At 47.0% G+C, this 20,747-nt stretch overlaps 1 protein-coding gene across 1 annotated transcript in view; it reads right to left on the reverse strand.

Annotated features, from left to right (window-relative positions):
- The window catches only part of ALMS1 (ALMS1 centrosome and basal body associated protein), a gene marked incomplete at its 3' end in the record, with an annotated part of 26,314 nt that extends 5,857 nt beyond the window's left edge, over positions 1-20,457 (reverse strand). Inside the window, exons 1-3 of the mRNA XM_027715581.2 lie at positions 20,335-20,457; positions 8,774-8,911; positions 7,364-7,559 (exon numbers count right to left, since the gene is read on the reverse strand). Coding sequence (XP_027571382.2) covers positions 7,364-7,559; positions 8,774-8,911; positions 20,335-20,400 — 400 coding nt within the window. The remainder of the gene's footprint in view (positions 1-7,363; positions 7,560-8,773; positions 8,912-20,334) is intronic.
- Between the last annotated feature and the right edge of the window lie 290 nt (positions 20,458-20,747).

Genomic DNA, 20,747 nt, shown 5'->3' on the forward strand with positions numbered 1-20,747 from the left:
AATAAGGAGAGGGGAAAACGGCAGGATCAGCACAGAGGGAGCCAAGGAATGAAGGAACAAGGTCGGGGCTGGCTCATTTCTGACATTAAAGGGCACAACAAAACCTGGGATTTAATGTACCCACCTGCTGGGGATTGGTGGGATTTGGGGAATGACGGGATTTGAATCACAATTGGAATCATGGTTTGAAATCATGGACCAGGAGACTGAGCCAGTTCAGTGGGATCTGCTTCACTTTTATTTAAAATACACCAAAAGCAAACAGATTTGGGTTCAGGGGCTGATCCTGCCACAGCCTGGACATCCAATTCCTCATTCCCAATTATTCAGACAACATTTCCAGGGCATTTATTCCATTTAATGTACATTTTTTGCCCTTATACTGGAAAATACTGAGATTAATTTGGCCCCAGAATTGCATTAAAGATGCAAAAACATGGATTTGAAGAAACTTTAAGCGAGTTGGAATCTAAATTATTTTTTGCCCTGTTAGATGGATTTTTCCCCCTCCCAACTCTTGTTTTATATTTAAAATAATAAAACAAAATAATATTATTTGGAGTTCTCAAATTCCTCTTGTAACTCCCATTTCATGTTTGCACAACTGGCATCTTATTTTCATTCAAACAATAGAAGGAAAAAAATAAGTTTTCCTGATTTTAAGCTCCATTTCTTCACTTTGAAAACATATTTTCCAGCTAAAGCAAAAATCAGGAGCGATTAAAGAAAAGGCTTTTCCACACAATAAAAGCTGGGTGTGCTTTGGGGATGAAGAGACAAAAAGGACTGAGGGAAGGATCAGGAAATAACAGGAAGAAGGCTGCCAAAACCAGATTTTGACAAACTATTTTCTGTAATATGTCTAGACACATATTGATAAAATAAATGTCCACATACACACATATATATATATAAATACACAGAACATAAGTCACAATATTTGGCTGATAAATCAATATATTGTATCAAAAAAAGAAAGTCAAACAGATGAAAATGTGATTTAAGGTTCTCCAAGCAGAGCTGGAAACGGGGAATTCTCACTGCATCCACTCCCTTCCAGAGCCTTCTTGGCCCTGCCCTATGGGAAACTCCAGAAATTCCTAAATTCTTCCAGAGAAGGCCCATGGATGAGGCAGATGTTTGCCAAGAAATAGTGCACAGAGCATCCATACAGGGCAGGGAATCCCTGGAAGTGTCCAAGGCCAGGTTGGATGGGGTTTGGAGCAACCTGGGATGTTGGAAGGTGTCCCTGCCCATGGGCAGGGGGTGGCACTGGATGGGCTTTAAGGTCCCTTCCCAACCCAAATCATTCCATGATTTTCTGGTTCTGCTATTAAATGGTGTTTGCAGGTTCTGAGGACCATAATTCCCTATTTGTAAATATTCCAGGAGGATCACACAGCTGGAAGGTTGAACAAACACGTTTCCCATCATCAGAACCTCCTGGAACTAAATCAGTTGAGTGCAATCAAGGAGAGGATTGAGGAGCCTTGATTCCATTTGGATGGAGGTGGGCACGAAGGCATTTGGGCACTCAGAGCATTTCAGGTCCCATCAAACAAGGATCCAACATCAAACACCAAAGCTCTGCAAACCTGGGGACAAATCAGACCCTCCTGAGGGCATCAAAGGGATACAATCCATGGGATCCAACCCACATGGGGCCCTACAGAACGTGCCAGGCAGCTCAGGTGGACCATCCATGGGTTCCACAGAAGAGAACCAATAAATCTTGCTCCAATTATATTAGGAAAACTATACTGGGAAGAAATCCCTCTCTGTGAGGGTGGGGAGGTCCTGTCCCAGGTTGGGCAGAGAAGCTGTGGCTGCCCCTGGATCCCTGCAAGTGTCCAAGGCCAGGTTGGAGCAATCTGGATTTGTGGAAGGTGTCCCTGCCCATGGCAGGGGGTGGAACTGGATGGTCTTTAAGGTCCCTCCCAACCCAAACCATTTCCAACCCAACCATCACATTCCAGTGGGAACAAGGTGACCTGACTCACAAACTGGGTTTAACAGGAAAAGCAGGACAAGGAAAAAAATCAAACTCTTCCTTTCAAGTAGAAGATTTCAGCTGATTGAATCTGCAGAGCTGTCCCCTCACACTGAGATCCTTCAGGAACTCACTCCCCTGGCTTCTCCCAGGAGCATTCCCGTTCCGCTGAGCCACAAATCCGCCTCAGGCTGACAGTTCCCACCTTCCCCAGAGGTTCCCACTCGGAGGAACCGTGCTGGGGATCACTGACTTGAAGGAGCAGAGGACTGACAAGGCCAGGAGAGGAGAGTGAGGAAAAAGGGGTACATAAAACCAAGGAAGAGAGAGGAAAGTTGAGATTCCCTGCAGCTCCATTCTCGGTGGAAATCCACTTGCTCCCTGTAGGAAGCCGCAGGGATGACCTGCAGAAACACCTCCTGGAGCTCAATAAATGCCATTTAACAGGGGCTACGACCCTGATTTTATTTCCTATCATAGAATCATGGAATCAGTTGGGTTGGAAGGGACCTTCCAGATCATCAAGTCCAACCCTTGATCCAACCCCGCCGTGGTTCCCAGCCCATGGCACTGATGCCACATCCAGTCTGTCCTTAAACACCTCCAGGGATGGAGAATCCACCCCTTCCCTGGGCAGCCCATTCCAAGGGCTGAGCACCCTCTCTGCAAAGAAATTCTTTCTAATCTCCAACCTAAACCTCCCCTGGCACAGCTCAAGACCCAGCCCTCTTCTCTTGCTGATGGTTGCCTGGGAAAAGAGACCAACCCCCAGCTGGCTCCCCCCTCCTGTCAGGGAGTTGCAGAGAGTGAGGAGGTCTCCCCTGAGCCTCCTCTTCTCCAGGCTGAGCCCCCCCAGCTCCCTCAGCCTCTCCTCACAGCTCTTGTGTTCCAGTCCCTTCCCCAGCCTCGTTGCTCTCCTCTGGCCCTGCTCCAGGACCTCAATGTCCTTCCTGAGCTGAGGGCCCAGAACTGGACACAGCACTCCAGGGGTGGCCTCACCAGCGCTGAGTCCAGGGGCAGAATCACTTCCCTGGCCCTGTTGGCCACCCTGTTCCTGAGCCAGGCCAGGATCCATTGGCCCTCTTGTCCTCCTGGGCACCCTCTGGCTCCTGTTCAGCTCCCTGTCCATCCCCACTCCCAGCTCCCTTCCTGCCTGGCTGCTCTCCAGCCCCTCTGGCCCAGCCTGGAGCTGCCGGGGGTTGTTGTGGTCAAAGGGCAGGACCCGGCCCTTGGCCTTGTTGAACCTCATCCCATTGGAATCAGCCCAACTCTCCAGCCTGTCCAGGTCCCTCTGCAGAGCCCTCCTGCCTTCCAGTTGATGGACACTCCCCCCCAGCTTGGTGTCACCTGCAGATTTGCTGATGGTTCACTCAATCCCCTCATCTAAATCAGCAATAAAGACATTAAACAGAACTGGGCCCAGCACTGATCCCTGGGGACACCACTAGTGACCAGATCCCACCTGGATGCAGCTCCATCCCCATCACTCTCTGGGCCTGGCCATCAGCCAGTTCCTGACCCAGCACAGGGTGCCCCTGGCCAAGCTGTGGTTGCAGCTTTTTCAGGAGTGTGCTGTGGGAGATGGTGTCAAAGGCCTTGCTGAAGTCCAGGCAGACACATCCACAGCCTTCCCCTCATCCACCAGGTGGGTCACCTGATCATAAAAGGAGCTCAGGTTGGTCAGACAGGACCTGCCCTTCCTAAACCCCTGCTGTCTGATCCCCTGATCCTATATTATAACCCCCAAACCCAGCCATGCCCCACATTTCTCCTCCAGCTTTTTCCCCCATCTCCCAGCACGCGACCTTCGCGCGTTCGCCTTCAGCAGCTCGTTTCCCTCGGGGGAGGCAGAAAAGATCCCTGTGATCCCGTTTGGGATGCTGGGGATGATTTAGGGGCTCCTTCTGCTGAGCCACAAGGCGGGTTTTTGCAGGCACAGGAGCAGCTGCTCCGAGCTGAAAGCAGCCGGTGACGTCAGCCCATCCCTCTCGGAGCAGCTCGTGTCAAAACACGGATCTCTCCTGAAGGTCAAAAGCTCCCTCACAGGCGAGCCGAGCGAGCAGGCAAAGCTGGGAATGTTCCCTCTCTTTCCCAGCCTGCCGAAAATTCCAAATGCCACTGTCAAGCTGCCATTTGGGGGAGGTAAAAAAAAAAGGAAAGGCAAAACACAAACAAAACCTCCGTGCCTTCGTCGAGCTGTTCCACGGGAGGGATTTCAGTGCAGTGGCACCGGGAGGCTCCTTTCCTGCGGGGAAATTCGGGATGGGCTTGGAGAGGAGGAGAAATAAATGATGTTGGAGGTTAATTCTTCCTTCCCTCTCACCTTTCCTCCCATACCTGGGAATTAAATGCGTGTACAAAAAGCCTGGAGCTCCTGGGACAGCTCTAAAGAGGAAGAAATAAAGCAGCAGCAGGAGAGGGAATTCTCGTGTCTTTATATCATGTTAAAAAATATATCAGTAAAAAATATACCGTTAAAAAATATACCATTAAAAAATATACCATAAAAAATATGCCATTAAAAAATATGCCATTAAAAAATATGCCATTAAAAAATATGCCATTAAAAAATATGCCATAAAAAATATGCCATTAAAAAATATACCATTAAAAAATATACCATTAAAAAATATACCATAAAAAATATACCATAAAAATATACCATTAAAAAATATGCCATTAAAAAATATGCCATTAAAAAATATACCATTAAAAAATATACCATTAAAAAATATACCATAAAAATAGATCATATTAAAAATAATATTAAAAATCATATTAAAAATCATATTAAAATATCATATTAAAAATCATATTAAAAATCACCTTAAAAGTACATGCTATTAAAATATCATATAAAAAATAACCTTAAAAGTATATGATAATAAAAAAACATATAAAAAAATAACCTTAAAAGTATATGATATTAAAAAATCATATTAAAAATAACCTTAAAAGTATATGATATTAAAATACCATATTAAAATATCATATTTTAAAAATTTAATAGTTAAAATACATATTAAAAATCTATCATATTTTTAAAAGTTAATATTAAAATACGTCAGATTAAAAACATATATTTTGAAAAATTTCTATTGATATATCATTTTTAGATGTTAATATTAAAATACATCATATTAAAATGTATATGTTAAAAATTTAATATTAAAAATATATTATTTTAAAAATATGTCATATCACAATATTTCATATGAAGATATACTGTATTAAAGCATATCATATTAAAATATATTTAAGATATGTCATATTAAAAACATATCATATTAAAATATATTTAAAATATATCATATTAAAAACACATCATATTAAAATATATCCTATTAAAAATATGTCATATTAAAAAGCTTTGTGTTTTCTCCTTAATTCCAGTTGCATTGAAAACACAAACCCTGATAAATATCAGGAAGTTTTTATGGATTAAATGGTTCTGCAAATGATAACAATGAAGAGAAAAATGCTACAAAATACATTAAATAAAACAATCCTAGACAAAGGAGGGAGGCAAGGACAAAGCAGGAGGGTGGTGAAGGACTGGAATGGAATTCCCAGAGAAGCTGTGGCTGCCCCTGGATCCCTGGAAGTGTCCAAGGCCAGGTTGGAGCAACCTGGGCTGGTGGAAGGTGTCCCTGCCCATGGCAGGGGGTGGGACTGGATGGGCTTTAAGGTCCCTTCCAACCCAAATCATTCCATGATTCCATGATTAAAGGAAGATTCGGGGAAGGTTCAGCAGCAGCACAACATTATTGAAAACACTGACATTTGGAAAAGATGCCTAACTGGGTTCAATCAGGTTATTCCTGGGATAAAACCTTGCCATGGATGAACGGACACATCACTGGGAATCAGCACAGCCCTGGCCCAGGTTGGGCAGAGCAGCTGTGGTTGCCTCTGGATCCCTGGAAGTGTCCAAGGCCAGGTTGGAGCAAACTGGGCTGGTGGAAGGTGTCCCTGCCCATGGCAGGGGGTGGAATGAGATGAAGATTTAAGGTCACTCTCAACTCAGATCATTCCAGGATTCTGGAGCCCCTCTGCTCTGGAGCCAGGCTGGGAGAGCTGGGGGGGTTCCCCTGGAGAAGAGAAGGCTCCAGGGAGAGCTGAGAGCCCCTGGCAGGGCCTGAAGGGGCTCCAGGAGAGCTGGAGAGGGACTGGGGACAAGGGATGGAGGGGCAGCACACAGGGAATGGCTTCCCAGTGCCAGAGGGCAGGGATAGATGGGATATTGGGAAGGAATTGCTGGTTATGAGGGTGGTGGGGCCCTGGCACAGGTTGGGTAGAGAAGCTGTGGCTGCCCCTGGATCCCTGGAAGTGTCCAAGGTCAGGTTGGAGCAACCTGGGATGGTGGAAGGTGACCCTGCCCATGGCAGGGGGATGAAACAAGATGATCCTTAAGGTCCCTTCCCACCCAAACCATTCCATCACTCTCTGAATATCCACATTAATGTGGTACATTCCAATTTGGGTTTTGTCCAGACCCAAAGAGAAACGTAAGGAACTGTGACTAAGATGATAAAATCAATGGGAATGGAGGAAGAAGGTGGGTATAAACTCGTGTTTAAGCAGCAGAACAGAGGCCAGCAGGTACACCAAAGCCCCAGCCCAGGAAAACTGAGTAAACATCAATTTTTTAGACATTTTAGAAGTAATTATCCCCTATCCCTTTCCATTTGTCTGTGATAACATCACATCCACACAGCAAAGTCCCTTTAACTGCACAGTTGGGGTGAAATCTTGTAATAGTACAACACTGAACCTATAATTCCTCAGTCTTTCCTCTTATCTTGAGAGAATAATTAAAGAACACTTAGCAGATACCTTTGTAAAGGGCTACTGAAAACCTTTTAAAACTGTATTTGGAGATTATTTGACTATAAAGAAATCCTATAAGGAGCAGTGAAATATAAAAGCAGTTTGAATATATGAGACCAGGGTACAAGCCTGAACACACAAAGAGTTTTTCATGTTATCAATGCAAATACACCTACTTTATTATTATACTTACCATTTTGGAATAAATAAGGATTTTTGACTCATGAATGAATACAGATTTTAAGGACACAGAGAACTATCATCTCAGCCAGAGAGAACCTGAAAAATGGCAAACTTTACTCAGGTTTGCCATCAATTCTAAAGGAAGAAACAGGATTTTTAGTTTTACCCGAGACAAAAATAATCTATTAGAGAAGCTCCAGGGGAGGGACAAACCCTCTGTCTCGTTTGGAAGGTGGGTTTGGACAATAAAATTACACCAAAAGCAGTTTGGAAACACAAAGAAATCACATCCAGGTTAGGGACTGATTTAACAGTAAAATCTTAATTGTTGAGCAGTTAAAAAAAGGGCACTGAACATACCCAGCAGTGAGCCCTGGGCTGGATCTCCAGGAAAAAGTCTTCTGGATGCTTCTCCTAAAGACAACATTCCTTCCTCCAGAGTAGGGAATTCTGACAGGTCATTCCTCTCACAAGTCAGGCCAAGCTTCGTCTCTGAGGCAGCAGTTAAACAGCTGGAATCTACTTCTGCTGGAAGCTGGAACCATGGCTCAATTCCCTAAAAAACACAACAGGAGAAAAAAGTGCTCCAGCAGCAAGGAAGTTTTATAAGAGGAAATAATTTCCAAAGGAAATAATTACTAAGTACTGAAACAACATAATTACTGATTCTAAGTTGTATTTCTTATACAAATAGTCGGTTTTTAATGTAAAAAAAATTATAAACTAATAAAAGCAATAAAATACCCCAGTGAATGATCAAAGTCCAGCACAACCCCTGTTTAATGCCTGAAAGTCTGAAACGCTACGAAGGCATTTAAAGCTCTTTTCCACACCAGAATTTTGCTGTGGGAGCCTCAGTTTTTGCACAAGGTTCTTCCAATCGTTCACAAACACAACTCTTGATCAGCTCAGTCCTTCCAAACCACCTGTGAGCTCCTGGAATCCTCGGAGCAATTAAACATTTGGCAGCACATCCGGCAGACGGGAGCGGCCGGGATGCGGGATCTCAATTAAGGCAGAGAAAGCACTTCATGAGGGAGCTGGGAGTGGGGATGGACAGGGAGCTGAACAGGAGCCAGAGGGTGCCCAGGGGGACAAGAGGGCCAATGGATCCTGGCCTGGCTCAGGAACAGGGTGGCCAACAGGGCCAGGGAAGTGATTCTTCCCCTGGACTCAGCGCTGGGGAGGCCACCCCTGGAGTGCTGTGTCCAGTTCTGGGCCCTCAGCTCAGGAAGGACATGGAGGGGCTGGAGCAGGGCCAGAGGAGAGCAACGAGGTTGGGGAAGGGACTGGAGCACAAGTGCTGTGAGGAGAGGCTGAGGGAGCTGGGGGGGCTCAGCCTGGAGAAGAGGAGGCTCAGGGGAGACCTCCTCACTCTCTGCAACTCCCTGACAGGAGGGGGGAGCCAGGGGGGGGTTGGGCTCTTTTCCCAGGCAACCATCAGCAAGACAAGAGGGCTGGGTCTGAAGCTGTGCCAGGGGAGGGTTAGGTTGGAGATTAGGAAGAATTTCTTTGCAGAGAGGGTGCTCAGCCATTGGAATGGGCTGCCCAGGGAAGGGGTGGATTCTCCATCCCTGGAGGTGTTTAAGGTCAGACTGGATGTGGCATCAGTGCCATGGGCTGGGAACCACGGCGGGGTTGGATCAAGGGTTGGACTGGATGATCTCGGAGGTCCCTTCCAACCCAGCTGATTCTGTGATTCTGTGATGATCATTTCCATCCCATAATTAACCTTCCAGCCCCAAGCCCAGCAAAGCTCAGCACAAATACCCAATGAGCAGCAGTTTTCCTCTGGATTGCTTCTCCCAGGGAGATCCCACTGGCCGCTGATCCCTGGGTTTCGCTGCTGCTGCTTCGGCTCCAGGATTCCTCCCTCCGCTGCCGGCGTGGGGGAGTTGTGGCAATGGGCTGCAAGGCATTAATTGCTGATTAAAAACACATTATTTTTTCCATTTCAGTGTGTGTGTGTTTATTTACTCATTATGAAATACATAAAATATTCAAGCCATCCCCAAAGACCAAAAATCGGGTCTTCCCCCTCCTCAGGTGCTGCCTTAAATTCCATCCAGATTCCTAAACTTTGCTAAAAGGGGTAGCTCCTTCCCCACTTTAGATCCCAAAAATCTGAGCCTGATTTTGTGCACGTCAGCCAATCATTTCTGAGGCATTTATTTCTCGTTTCCAAATCCATATAAATCACAAAACACCAAAACTATTCATCACCTTGATCTGAGTCTGACATTTGTCTTGTGTTCATTCAATGGTTGTTGGGTTTCTAATATTTATATATATATATATATTTACTTATTTATTTATACATATTTTATATATTACATTATTGTAATATTTGTTATTTTGTTAAAATCATGTTCTTACTTATATCAATGTTATAAATTACATTTTAAAAGCCATCTTATGCAAATCACTTCAAGCAAGCCCAGTTAATTTCTAGATTATAATCAGGCAATACTTGGAGGGCAGGAATTGAAGTTAACTTGGATTCCTGCCTGGAAAAGCAGCTGTAACATTATTTTTCTTCCCCATGAGGTACCAGAGGAAGCTGTTCCTGAACTCAGAATGAAATTTCTCCTCTAGGACATCCCATTCCTGAGGTCACAGAGGCTGGAACAGCTTTTCCCAGACAGCACAGCCAGGCAGGTTTATTGGGATTATCACTGGGAAAACAGGTATTCCAGGAACACAAAAATGCTCCCTGTCACCTGCACCAGGAATTATGGATCCACTGCCTGGTGGAATTACAGTGATCCACGAAGTGGGAATTCACATGTGAGGGGCAAAAGTAAAAGGTCAGAGACGGAGAAAAGGATTTCCCAGGATGAAGGAGAGAAAAGTCCAGACCAAAACCTGGTTTAATGGATATGCACAACTGCCTTTACTTCCACAGCTGCACTTCCATCCACAGCTGCATTTTTTCACAACTGCCTTTATATCCACAGCTGCCTTTCCACCCACAGCTGCCTTTATCTCCAGAGCTGCATTTCCATCCACAGCTGCATTTCCACCCACAGCTGCATTTCCATCCCCAGCTGCATTTCCATCCCCAGCTGCATTTCCATCCACAGCTGCATTTCCATCCCCAGCTGCATTTCCATCCCCAGCTGCATTTCCATCCCCAGCTGCATTTCCATCCCCAGCTGCATTTCCATCCACATGGAATTCCCAGAGAAGCTGTGGCTGCCCCTGGATCCCTGGGAGTGTCCAAGGCCAGGTTGGAGCAACCTGGGCTGGTGGAAGGTGACCCTGCCCATGGCAGGGGGTGGAACTGGATGGGCTTTAAGGTCCCTTCCCACCCAAACCATTCCATGACTCTCTGAATATCCACATTAATGTGCTACATTCCAATATGGGTTTTGTCCAGACCCAAAGAGAAACGTAAGGAACTGTGACTAAGATGATAAAATCAATGGGAATGGAGGAAGAAGGTGGGTATAAACTTGTGTTTAAGCAGCAGAACAGAGGCCAGCAGGTACACCAAAGCCCCAGCCCAGGAAAACTGAGTAAACATCAATTTTTTAGACATTTTAGAAGTAATTATCCCCTATCCCTTTCCATTTGTCTGTGATAACATCACATCCACACAGCAAAGTCCCTTTAACTGCACAGTTGGGGTGAAATCTTGTAATAGTACAACATTGAACCTATAATTCCTCAGTCTTTCCTCTTATCTTGAGAGAATAATTAAAGAACACTTAGCAGATACCTTTGTAAAGGGCTACTGAAAACCTTTTAAAACTGTATTTGGAGATTATTTGACTATAAAGAAATCCTATAAATAGCAGTGAAATATAAAAGCAGTTTGAATATATGAGACCAGAGTACAAGCCTGAACACTGCCTTTACATCCACAGCTGCATTTACAGCCACATTTTATGCTCTGAAAAGGGTCAAAACCCAACCACACTTGAGAGATTGAAGTAACAGAATCATGGAATCACTGAGGTTGGAAAAGACCTCCAAGGTCACCAAGGTCACCCTGTGTCCAATCCCCTCCTTGTCCCCAGCCCAGAGCACTGAGAGCCACATCCAGGCCTTCCCTGGACACCTCCAGGGCTGGGGAATCCACCAAAACAGACCCTTAAGGAAAGATAATCACTTCCTGAGGTCAAATACTTCCCACACAAGCAGGATTCTCCTGCTGCTCCTGAGTTGTGTTTTCCCAAGCAAAGCCCAAAGCTCCAAGTGGCAGCTCCCACCAGGAAAAGGAAATAATCCCTCCTTTCCAAGGGGTCTCCTGAGGGAGCAGCTGGAAGGAAGCAAAGAGGCAACAGCACATTCTGCTTCAGGATTTCATTTTTAATCCTCATTCCAAAGAGGAATATCCAAGAAATAACACAATGGCAGGAATCTGCACTGTGTGTACCAGGGTACAGGTATTTAATGAAGCTGTTGCAAGCAAGAAGTAAAGATTTAGTAAATTGGTATAATCATCTCTGAGGGCTTCCATGTAATTAAACCCAAAGGAAGGAAACTCAATAAGCTTTTTCTTCCTGAAATCCAACACCTCAAAAGTTCAGTTTTGCTGCTAAATACATAAAAAGGGGGATAAAAGACAAAAATAAAGCTGAATAAACCACAACCACTCCCCCACACAGTTCCAGGGAATTAAACAGTGGGAGCAGCAGCTCCTGTTTGGATCTCTGACTGTGAAATATGAACCATGTTTGGTTTTGAACTACTCAAAATTTGAATATCCAGGTTAGTTCTCCTTTATTCTGCCCCCCCCCAGCCCACTAAAATATCCCAGTAAAAATATCACACAATAGAACCCAGGAGAACAAAGGAAAAAAAGAAGATTTCTAGAGACACGGAGAAGAGAACTCCCAAGATGATTAACTCCAACAATCTGATCTTCCCAAAAAGATGAGAAATACTCTATAATTTCTTCTAAACGCTTCAGCTCTTTTCTCCTTCCTAAAAAATCAGAGCTACAGGGCCGGAATAATTCAATATAAACCTGGGTTTCAGTTTCCTAATCCAATTGAAAATGCAGCTGCAGAATTAGGAGCCCTGGAAAAACAGGCAGTGGAGTTCAGGACCAATTTTTCCAACATCAGGGAGTTTTTACCCCAAATTATGGTGACCAAGTAACAGTGACCGAGGCAGATTTCGCCTTGACAATTCAGGACTTATTTTTCCTTATTTTGCCAAGAACATTCCCAGTTCTGACAGCACTTCCCAGAGCATTTATCACTTCCCCTGGCACAGCTTTATGTGTTCATTTTCTAGGTCTCATTATTCACTATTCACAGGATTCATCAGTGAAAATTCTTTATGGGAACAAGGAAAAAAACCCACTAAAAACCTGGAATGCCTTTCCCAGCTCATGCCAAGATGAAAAACCCTTCTGAGGTCACATTACAAACCAAGTCCAGCACCCCTTTAGCTCCTTACCCTCTAAAAGATGGTAATTCAATGGGTTTGAAATCAATCTTCAATATTCTCAATACTCAATATTCTCCTAACATTGTATTTCAAGTGGTTTCATGGAATCATTAAAGGTTGGAAAAGCCCAACCATTAACTGACAGATCCACCACTAAACCACGGCCCCAAGTGCCACATCCACGTGTTTTTAGAACCCTTCCAGGGATGGTGATTCCACCCCTTCCCTGGGCAGCTGTGCAGCCCTGACAAACCCTCCAGGGAATAAATTATTCCTAATGTCCAATCCAAACCTCCCCTGGCACAACTTGGGGCTGTTTCCTCTTGTCCTGTCTCCTGTTCCCTGGGAGAAGAAACTCTGGTTTTCATTTGTCCATTAGTTTATGTTCCAACTGCACGTGGTGATCATTCAGAAACTATATGTCATTTATCACAAATAATATTTAAATCCAGCTTTCCAGGCTTTCCCCCTGGCCTGGGAAGCCTCTGGAAGCAGGAGCAGGGAAGGTGTGAGCTCCTCCATGGCCTGTCCCCAGTGCAGTGTGAGCCCTGGGCCACTTGGAGTCACCAGCCCACAGCTGAGGGCAAGGAATGAAGGAACATGGAAAAACAGGAACCCATTTCCCCTCTTAAAACATGGAATTGGCCACCCTGTCCCTGAAGATTAAAGATATTATTTAGCCAGAACACAGGGAATGTAGGTCAGGCTGTCTCATCCCAAGCTGCTCATTTCATGGAGCAATCATCAGCTTGGAATGAAAAACCAAGGAAAAGCAAACCCACTGCGGTGCAAAAGCCCTTCAGAGGCCACACACAGACCCAGAACTCCCACAAAAATGCAACTGGATTTCATAATAACCCGATAATTTCATTTATTTCCAGCTTTATAGCCCATATCAACCCTGCCTGGTGTGTCAGAACAGAGAGTAAAAAAAAAAAACGAGTCTTATTCAAGTACAGAATGAGGTTTTACATCTTTTTTTTTTTTTTGGCCAGAAGCCCAGTAAAACAAATTGGATGAAAATCATCAGCATTTAAGTCCAGCTACTGAAATGAGTAACAAAATCCTCTTGTCTGCAAACAGTTCAGCACCAGAAGTTCATCAGGGGAAAATACAAGAAAAGATTTCAAAAATATCAGTCAGAGAAACGTAACAAGGATTTGGTGCAGTCAGGGCTGAGAAACACTAATTATTTTGGGATTATTTCGGGATCAGACTCAGGCAGCACAGGGTGAGGAGGGGCAGGTCCTGTCTGACCAACCTGAGCTCCTTTTATGACACAGTGACCTGCCTGGTGGAGGAGGGGAAGGCTGTGGGGGTGTCTGGAATTCAGCAAAGCCTTGGACACTGTCCCCCATGGAACATCCCTGGAAAAGGTTTGGACAGGGGCACTCCCTGCTGGGTCAGGAACTGGCTGATGGTTGGGCCTGGAGATTGGTGGGGATGGAGCTGCATCCAGGTGGGATCCATCACCAGTGGTGTCCCCAGGGATCAGTGCTGGGCCCAGTTCTGTTTAATGTCTTTATTGATGATTTAGATGAGGGGATTGAGTGAACCATCAGCAAATCGGCAGGTGACACCAAGCTGGGGGGAGTGTTGATCTGCTGGAAGGCAGGAGGGCTCTGCAGAGGGACCTGGACAGGCTGGATCCATGGGCTGATTCCAGTGGGATGAGGTTCAACCAGGCCAAGGGCCGGGTCCTGCCCTTTGGCCACAACAAACCCCGGCAGCTCCAGGCTGGGCCAGAGGGGCTGGAGAGCAGCCAGGCAGGAAGGGAGCTGGGAGTGGGGATGGACAGGGAGCTGAACAGGAGCCAGAGGGTGCCCAGGGGGACAAGAGGGCCAATGGATCCTGGCCTGGAGCAGGAATAACGTGGCCAACAGGGCCAGGGAAGGGATTCTGCCCCTGGACTCAGCGCTGGTGAGGCCACCCCTGGAGTGCTGTGTCCAGTTCTGGGCCCTCAGCTCAGGAAGGACATGGAGGTCCTGGAGCAGGTCCAGAGGAGAGCAACGAGGCTGGGGAAGGGACTGGAGCACAAGTGCTGTGAGGAGAGGCTGAGGGAGCTGGGGGGGCTCAACCTGGAGAAGAGGAGGCTCAGGGGAGACCTCCTCACTCTCTGCAACTCCCTGACAGGAGGGGGGAGCCAGCTGGGGGTTGGGCTCTTTTCCCAGGCAACCATCAGCAAGACAAGAGGGCTGGGTCTTGAGCTGTGCCAGGGGAGGTTTAGGTTGGAGATTAGAAAGAATTTCTTTGCAGAGAGGCTGCTCAGCCATTGGAATGGGCTGCCCAGGGAAGGGGTGGATTCTCCATCCCTGGAGGTGTTTAAGGACAGACTGGATGTGGCATCAGTGCCATGGGCTGGGAACCACAGCGGGGTTGGATCAAGGGTTGGACTTGATGATCTCAGAGGGCTTTTCCAACCCAGCTAATTCTATGATTCTATGGTTCTATTTAAGCTGTACCTTGTTTTTTTTCAGTATAAAACCCCAGTATTTTCCAGACCCAAACCATTCCCTCCTGGCACAAAGGCACCTCCAACCAGCAGATCAGGTAAATTCTGACCTGGTTTATTTGGTCCAAAGTTATTGGGCTTTTGAATCCATGAGAGATCAGATCTCAAATGCTGATTAATAACACAATAATCTGCCAGGGATGTGCTGAAAACATTCCAAGGAAGGGTGAAGCTGGATTTTTACACAATATCCACTGACACTGGTCGGCCAGCACAACATTCTGATTTTCTGAAATATTTAAGTTTCCACTGCTGAGTTTGTAACATCAACCAATTTATGGAGTGGCCCAAAATAAGTGGGAATTAGGCAATGTTGACCTGCAGCAAGGCTGCCTGGTTTTCCAAGGAAAGAAAGGTGAACAGAATTCTCTGTTCACAGTCAGGGAACACAAAGCTGATCACTGTAATGAACATTAATGCCCAAAGTACAAGTTTTATTCATGTAATCACAGAGTAACTGAGGTTTCCAGGCACCTCTGGAGGCCACCTGGGCCAAGTTCCTGCTGGAAGCAGGACTAATTCCAAGGTGGATTGGGGTGTTTAGGATCATCCCTTCAATTTGTGGCCACTTCCAAGGATTCAGGCTCAACTTCAGTGATTCTGTGATTCTGTTAAATGGGATATTAAGGAGAAATTTCTGCCTGGGAGGGTGGGGAGGCCCTGGCACAGGTTGGGCAGAGAAGCTGTGGCTGCCCCTGGATCCCTGGAAGTGTCCAAGGCCAGGATGGAGCGACCTGGACTAGTGGAAGGTGTCCCTGCCCGTGGGTCCTGGCCCAGCACTTCCCCATCCTCATTAAAAGGTGATTTCCTTGTCTCCACTCGGAATTCCTGCTGTTGTCCCCCCTCCCCACTGCTGCTCAGCCCATCACTGTGCACACCAAGAGCCTTCCTCTGCCTCCTCCAACCCCTGTTCCAGCAGGGAAGCACCACTGCCTCCTCCTCACCTTCCTCCTCCTTCTCCTCCTCCTCATCCCCTTCCTCCTCCTTCTCTTCCTCACCCTCCTCCTCCTTCTCTTCCTCCTCCTCCTCACCTTCCTCCTCCTCCTCCTCACCTTCCTCCTCCTCACCTTCCTCCTCCTCCTCCTCCTCACCACCTTCCTCCTCCTCCTCCTCCTCCTCACCACCTTCCTCACCTCCTCCTCCTCACCACCTTCCTCCTCCTCCTCCCACCTTCCTCCTCCTCCTTACCTCCGCCTCCTCTTTCTTCTACTTGCCTTCCGCCCCTCTCCTCCTCCTCACCACCTTCCTCCTCCTCCCCTTCCTCCTCCTCCCCTTCACCCCCCTCCTCCTCCTCCCCAGCCCCCCCCTCCTGCCCCACAGTCCCTGCCTGTCCTGGTGGTCTCCACCAGCCCCTTTGCTGGCCCCTCCCTTGTCCTGGCAGCCCGAACCCAGGGCAGAGGATCCAGCTGTGGCCAAGGAGGGAAGGAATCTTTCCCCTCCAGCTGCCAGCCTTGCTCTCATGAACTCAGCCTGGCTGCTGCAGGGAGGGCACTGCCAACCCCCCCTGCCCCTGCTGCCCACCAGCACCTCAGGCTCTGCTCCCAGGGGCCACCAGACCCCACTGACCGGCAGGGATTTCATCCCTCAGGGAGAAAAACTCCGCTTTTTCCACAGCCAAAGCTCAGGAGATTCCTCTGGGAACATTAATCCCGCTGCCAAGGTCCCTGTGGATGGCAGCCTGTGCCCCAGGGGGGAGGAGGGACTTCCAAAGGAACTTCTGGCTCAGCCCATTTCTTTGCAATCGAAGTTCTTTCTGTTAATTCCCAACGACTTATTTTGGGTGCCAAAGAACAGGCACCTCCAAAAATCACCCAGTCCAAGCTCTCCTGGGAAAGGGAGCCTTGATCAAGTTTAATCTCCAATTAGAATAGTTCAGGCCACCTCAGCAACCCAAAAATCAATCACCAAAGCCAGTAACTCTCCCCCAAGAATCACCTTTGCTGTCCAAATCCCACCTCCAATATGAACATTTAAGAGTGTCCCTGAATTATTTTATACAATGAGAAACTCAACTGTTTCTTCACATCCTCAGCTTTGGAACACTGAGAAAGCTCTGGGTACCCTCTGATTTTTAATTTATAATTTTTTAAAATCATACAATTTGTATCACACAAATTGTAATTAAGAAAATGTACATTTGTTTATCTTTTCCACATTAAATCACCATTGGAATTTTCCACATTACATCTTTGCAATTCAAGCTCTTTCTGTTAATTCTCAACTAATTATTTTGGGCGTCAAAGAACAGGGACCCCCAAAGATCACCCAGTCCAAGCTCTCCTGGGAAAGGGAGCCTTGATCAAACCTCATTCCCCATTAGAACAGTTCAGGCCACTTCAGCAAACCAAAAGTCAATCACCAAAGCCAGTAACTCTCCCCCAAGAATTATTTTTGCTGTCCAAATCCCACCTCCAATATCAGCATTTAACAGTGCTCCTGAATTATTTTATACAATGAGAAGCTCAACTGTTTCTTCACATCCTCAGCTTTGGAACACTGAGAAAGCTCTGGGTATCCCCTGATTTTTAATTTATAATTTTTTAAAATCATATGATTTGTATCACACAAATTATAGTTAAGAAAATGTACATTCTTTTATCTTTTCCACATTAAATCACCATTGGAATTTTCCACATTACATCTTTGCAATTCAAGCTCTTTCTGTTAATTCTCAACTGATTATTTTGGGTCTCAAAGAACAGGCACCTCCAAAAATCACCCAGTCCAAGCTCTCCTGAGAAAGGGAGCCTTGATCAAACCTCATTCCCCATTAGAACAGTTCAGGCCACCTCAGCAACCCAAAAATCAATCACCAAAGCCAGTAACTCTCCCCCAAGAATTATTTTTGCTGTCCAAATCCCACCTCCAATATCAGCATTTAATAGTGCTCCTGAATTATTTTATACAATGAGAAGCTCAACTATTTCTTCACATTCTCAGCTTTGGAACACTGAGAAAGCTCTGGGTACCCTCTGATTTTTAATTTATAATTATTTAAAATCATATAATTTGTATCACACAAATTATAGTTAAGAAAATGTACATTCTTTTATCTTTTCCACATTAAATCACCATTGGAATTTTCCACATTACATCTTTGCAATTCAAGCTCTTTCTGTTAATTCTCAACTAATTATTTTGGGTCTCAAAGAACAGGGACCCCCAAAGATCACCTGGTCCAAGCTCTCCTGGGAAAGGGAGCCTTGATCCAGCCTCATTTCCAATTAGAACAAGTAAAATCTCCAAGGAATAATGAACATTCTGGAATGAAGCCACCAATTTGCAGCATTTAAGAATGAAAACCCAAAGCTCGATGCTCCTGGATCTGATTTGTAATATTTATGTTTAGCTCAATGCAAAAGTCAGAAACTTGGATTAAGTCATCCTCATGATCAATAATAAACTGAAAGAAGGAACAGGCAAAATGTTTTCACTGATAAAACTGAAATATATAAACAGGCAGCAGATTCTTTTGGGTTACTCTGCTCCTGCACCCCCTGGCCCCAGAGGAGCAGCCAGGGAGGAACAAGCTTGGCTCAGCTCCCACCTGGAATTCCCAGAGCCAAGCTCAGGTTGTCAGAGCAGCACTTAAAGCCCAGAGCAAAACAAACCCACAGGAGGAAGCAACAGCCTCCAAAAACAAAAAAAAAAAAAAACACACACAACAGAACCTGACACCCAAAAAGGAGCAAAACCACTCGATTTGTGATGGATAAAACAAGCAGCAGGAGGTAAATCCACTGGTTTATAACATCACACACAGCTTAGAATCATGAAGTTGAAATCTGTCTGTAAAGCAGCACTTAAAGGAACTTCATTTCTATCTAAATATATAGAAGAATAAGTATTAGAGCAAGAACCATCCCTGCTGTCCTGGGGCAAATTATCCTTCCTGAAAACACACAGGGCAAGTCCTTCTGCACTCAATTCCCACGCTCCTTAAAGTCAGACTTGCCTTTAACACATCAGATTTATTCCCACAGCCTTTTCCTACTTTTTCTTTTAGTCTTTGTTATTTTCCCTGGTAGGACTGAACCTCTCCCAGTCCCTGGCTCTTCCCAGGAAGGTTTCTAAGAGCTGATGTGGCACCTACCCCTGGTCACCACGTGGCTGTGGCACCTCTTGAGTTCCTTGAGAGCTCTGGGCTGAAAGCTCTGAGAGGCTCATTTGCATTTTGGGTTGTCCTCTTGCACCTTCCCTGGCACAGAAGGATGGATGTGACATCCACAAACATCCCCAGCCCCAAGTGTTCAACGACACAAAAGGTACCTCCCAACATTTTTGCAACACTCAGAACCTGAGCAGGTGCCCCAAGCCCTTCACACCTCTGGGAACCACCCTGGGAACAGCAGGACACAACTCCAGAGAAGTGCAACTCCACGGGAAGGATCTTCCCGATGCTCTCATGAGAGGGAAGTGCAGGAAGACACTGATTCCAGAGCACAGGGGAGGCAGGATGTGATGGGACACGAGCTCCAGAGATCTCTTCCCTGCCTCCAGCACTGATATGAGCACAGCAAAGTGCACAGGGCTCTGTGTGAGCCTTTCCAGGGAATGAGAGGCTCCAAGGGGCCACTCCAGCTCAGCCTAGAGAAGGAAAAGCTTCAGGGAGACCTCCAGCACCTTCCACTGCTCCAGGACCTCCCAGTACTTAAAGGGGGCTTAGGAAAAATGGGGAGCAGCAACTTTTTACGCAGGACAAGGGGAAACACAGTTAAATTTAAACTGGAGAGATTCAGATTAGATGTTAAGAAGAAATTCTTCCCTGGGAGAGTGGTGAGGGACTGGAATGGAATGGAATTCCCAAGGAAGCTGTGGCTGCCCCATCCCTGGAAGTGTCCAAGACCAGGTTGGAGCAACCTGGGATAGTGGAAGGTGTCCCTGCCCACGGCAGGGGGTGGGACTGGATGGGTTTAAGGTCTCTCCAACATAAATTATTCCATGATTCCAACCCCTCTGTCCCTACATTCCCAGAAGGGTCAGTGACCCAGCCAGCAACACCCACCCCTCCCCAGGGCATAACAAGGCACAAAGAGAACAGAATAACTGCTAATTTAAAGTTATTAAATCGTAACTAGGGTAATAACAGAACACAAACGCCCTTTTCCCAGGAGGGGAGGAGGGTCCACACCCTTCTCCCAGGGAAGAGCGCAGAGCATGGAAGGACCAGCCCGGTCACAGCCCCCCCTGGAGCAGGAGGGGAAGGGCGGGCTCAGCTCAGTCGCGTCCCCCCTTGCTCTGCGATGGAAGAACGACCTGCTAAAAGCCCCTTCACGGGGCAGAAGGTGCGTTCAGCCCACTTATCCCACCAGCATAAGGAGAAACACGAGTTGGAACCAGCCTGTCACACCCCCACCGCCGCCCCCCAACTCGGGCCGGGCAGGAGCTGCTCCCGCCTCCAAGAAGCCGTACTCACCGGGACCCGCTCCTGTTCTTCTTCTTCTTCTTCCTCCTGCTCCTCCTCGTCCTGTCCCGGCCCCATGGGCGGGTCGGTCCCGGTGTTCCCGGTCCCGGTGTTCCCGGTCCCGGTGTCCCCCCAGCGCGGCCGCGCCGGAGCCGCCCCGTCGCCAAGGACTCGCGCCCGCCGCGCGCCGGCGCGCGCGCCCGCGCACGCGCGGGGACCGCCCCTTCGCCGCGCCGCGATTGGCCGGTGGAAGAGAGGGGGAGGGGCGCGGGGGGCGGCCTCCGGCGCGCTGATTGGTGGCGAGAGGGAAAAGGGGGCGGGGGAAAAGGGGAGATGGGCGGGGCCGGGCGGGTGAGGGAGGGCGCGCGCGCGGGTGGTGGTTTTGGCGGGCGGGGAGGGCGGAAATGCCCGGATGGAGCGGGGGA

This window comes from Pipra filicauda, unplaced genomic scaffold, assembly GCF_003945595.2.
Source record: "Pipra filicauda isolate LSUMZ 115617 unplaced genomic scaffold, ASM394559v2 scaffold570_size292671_pilon, whole genome shotgun sequence".
In the NCBI taxonomy this organism is placed as follows: domain Eukaryota; kingdom Metazoa; phylum Chordata; class Aves; order Passeriformes; family Pipridae; genus Pipra; species Pipra filicauda.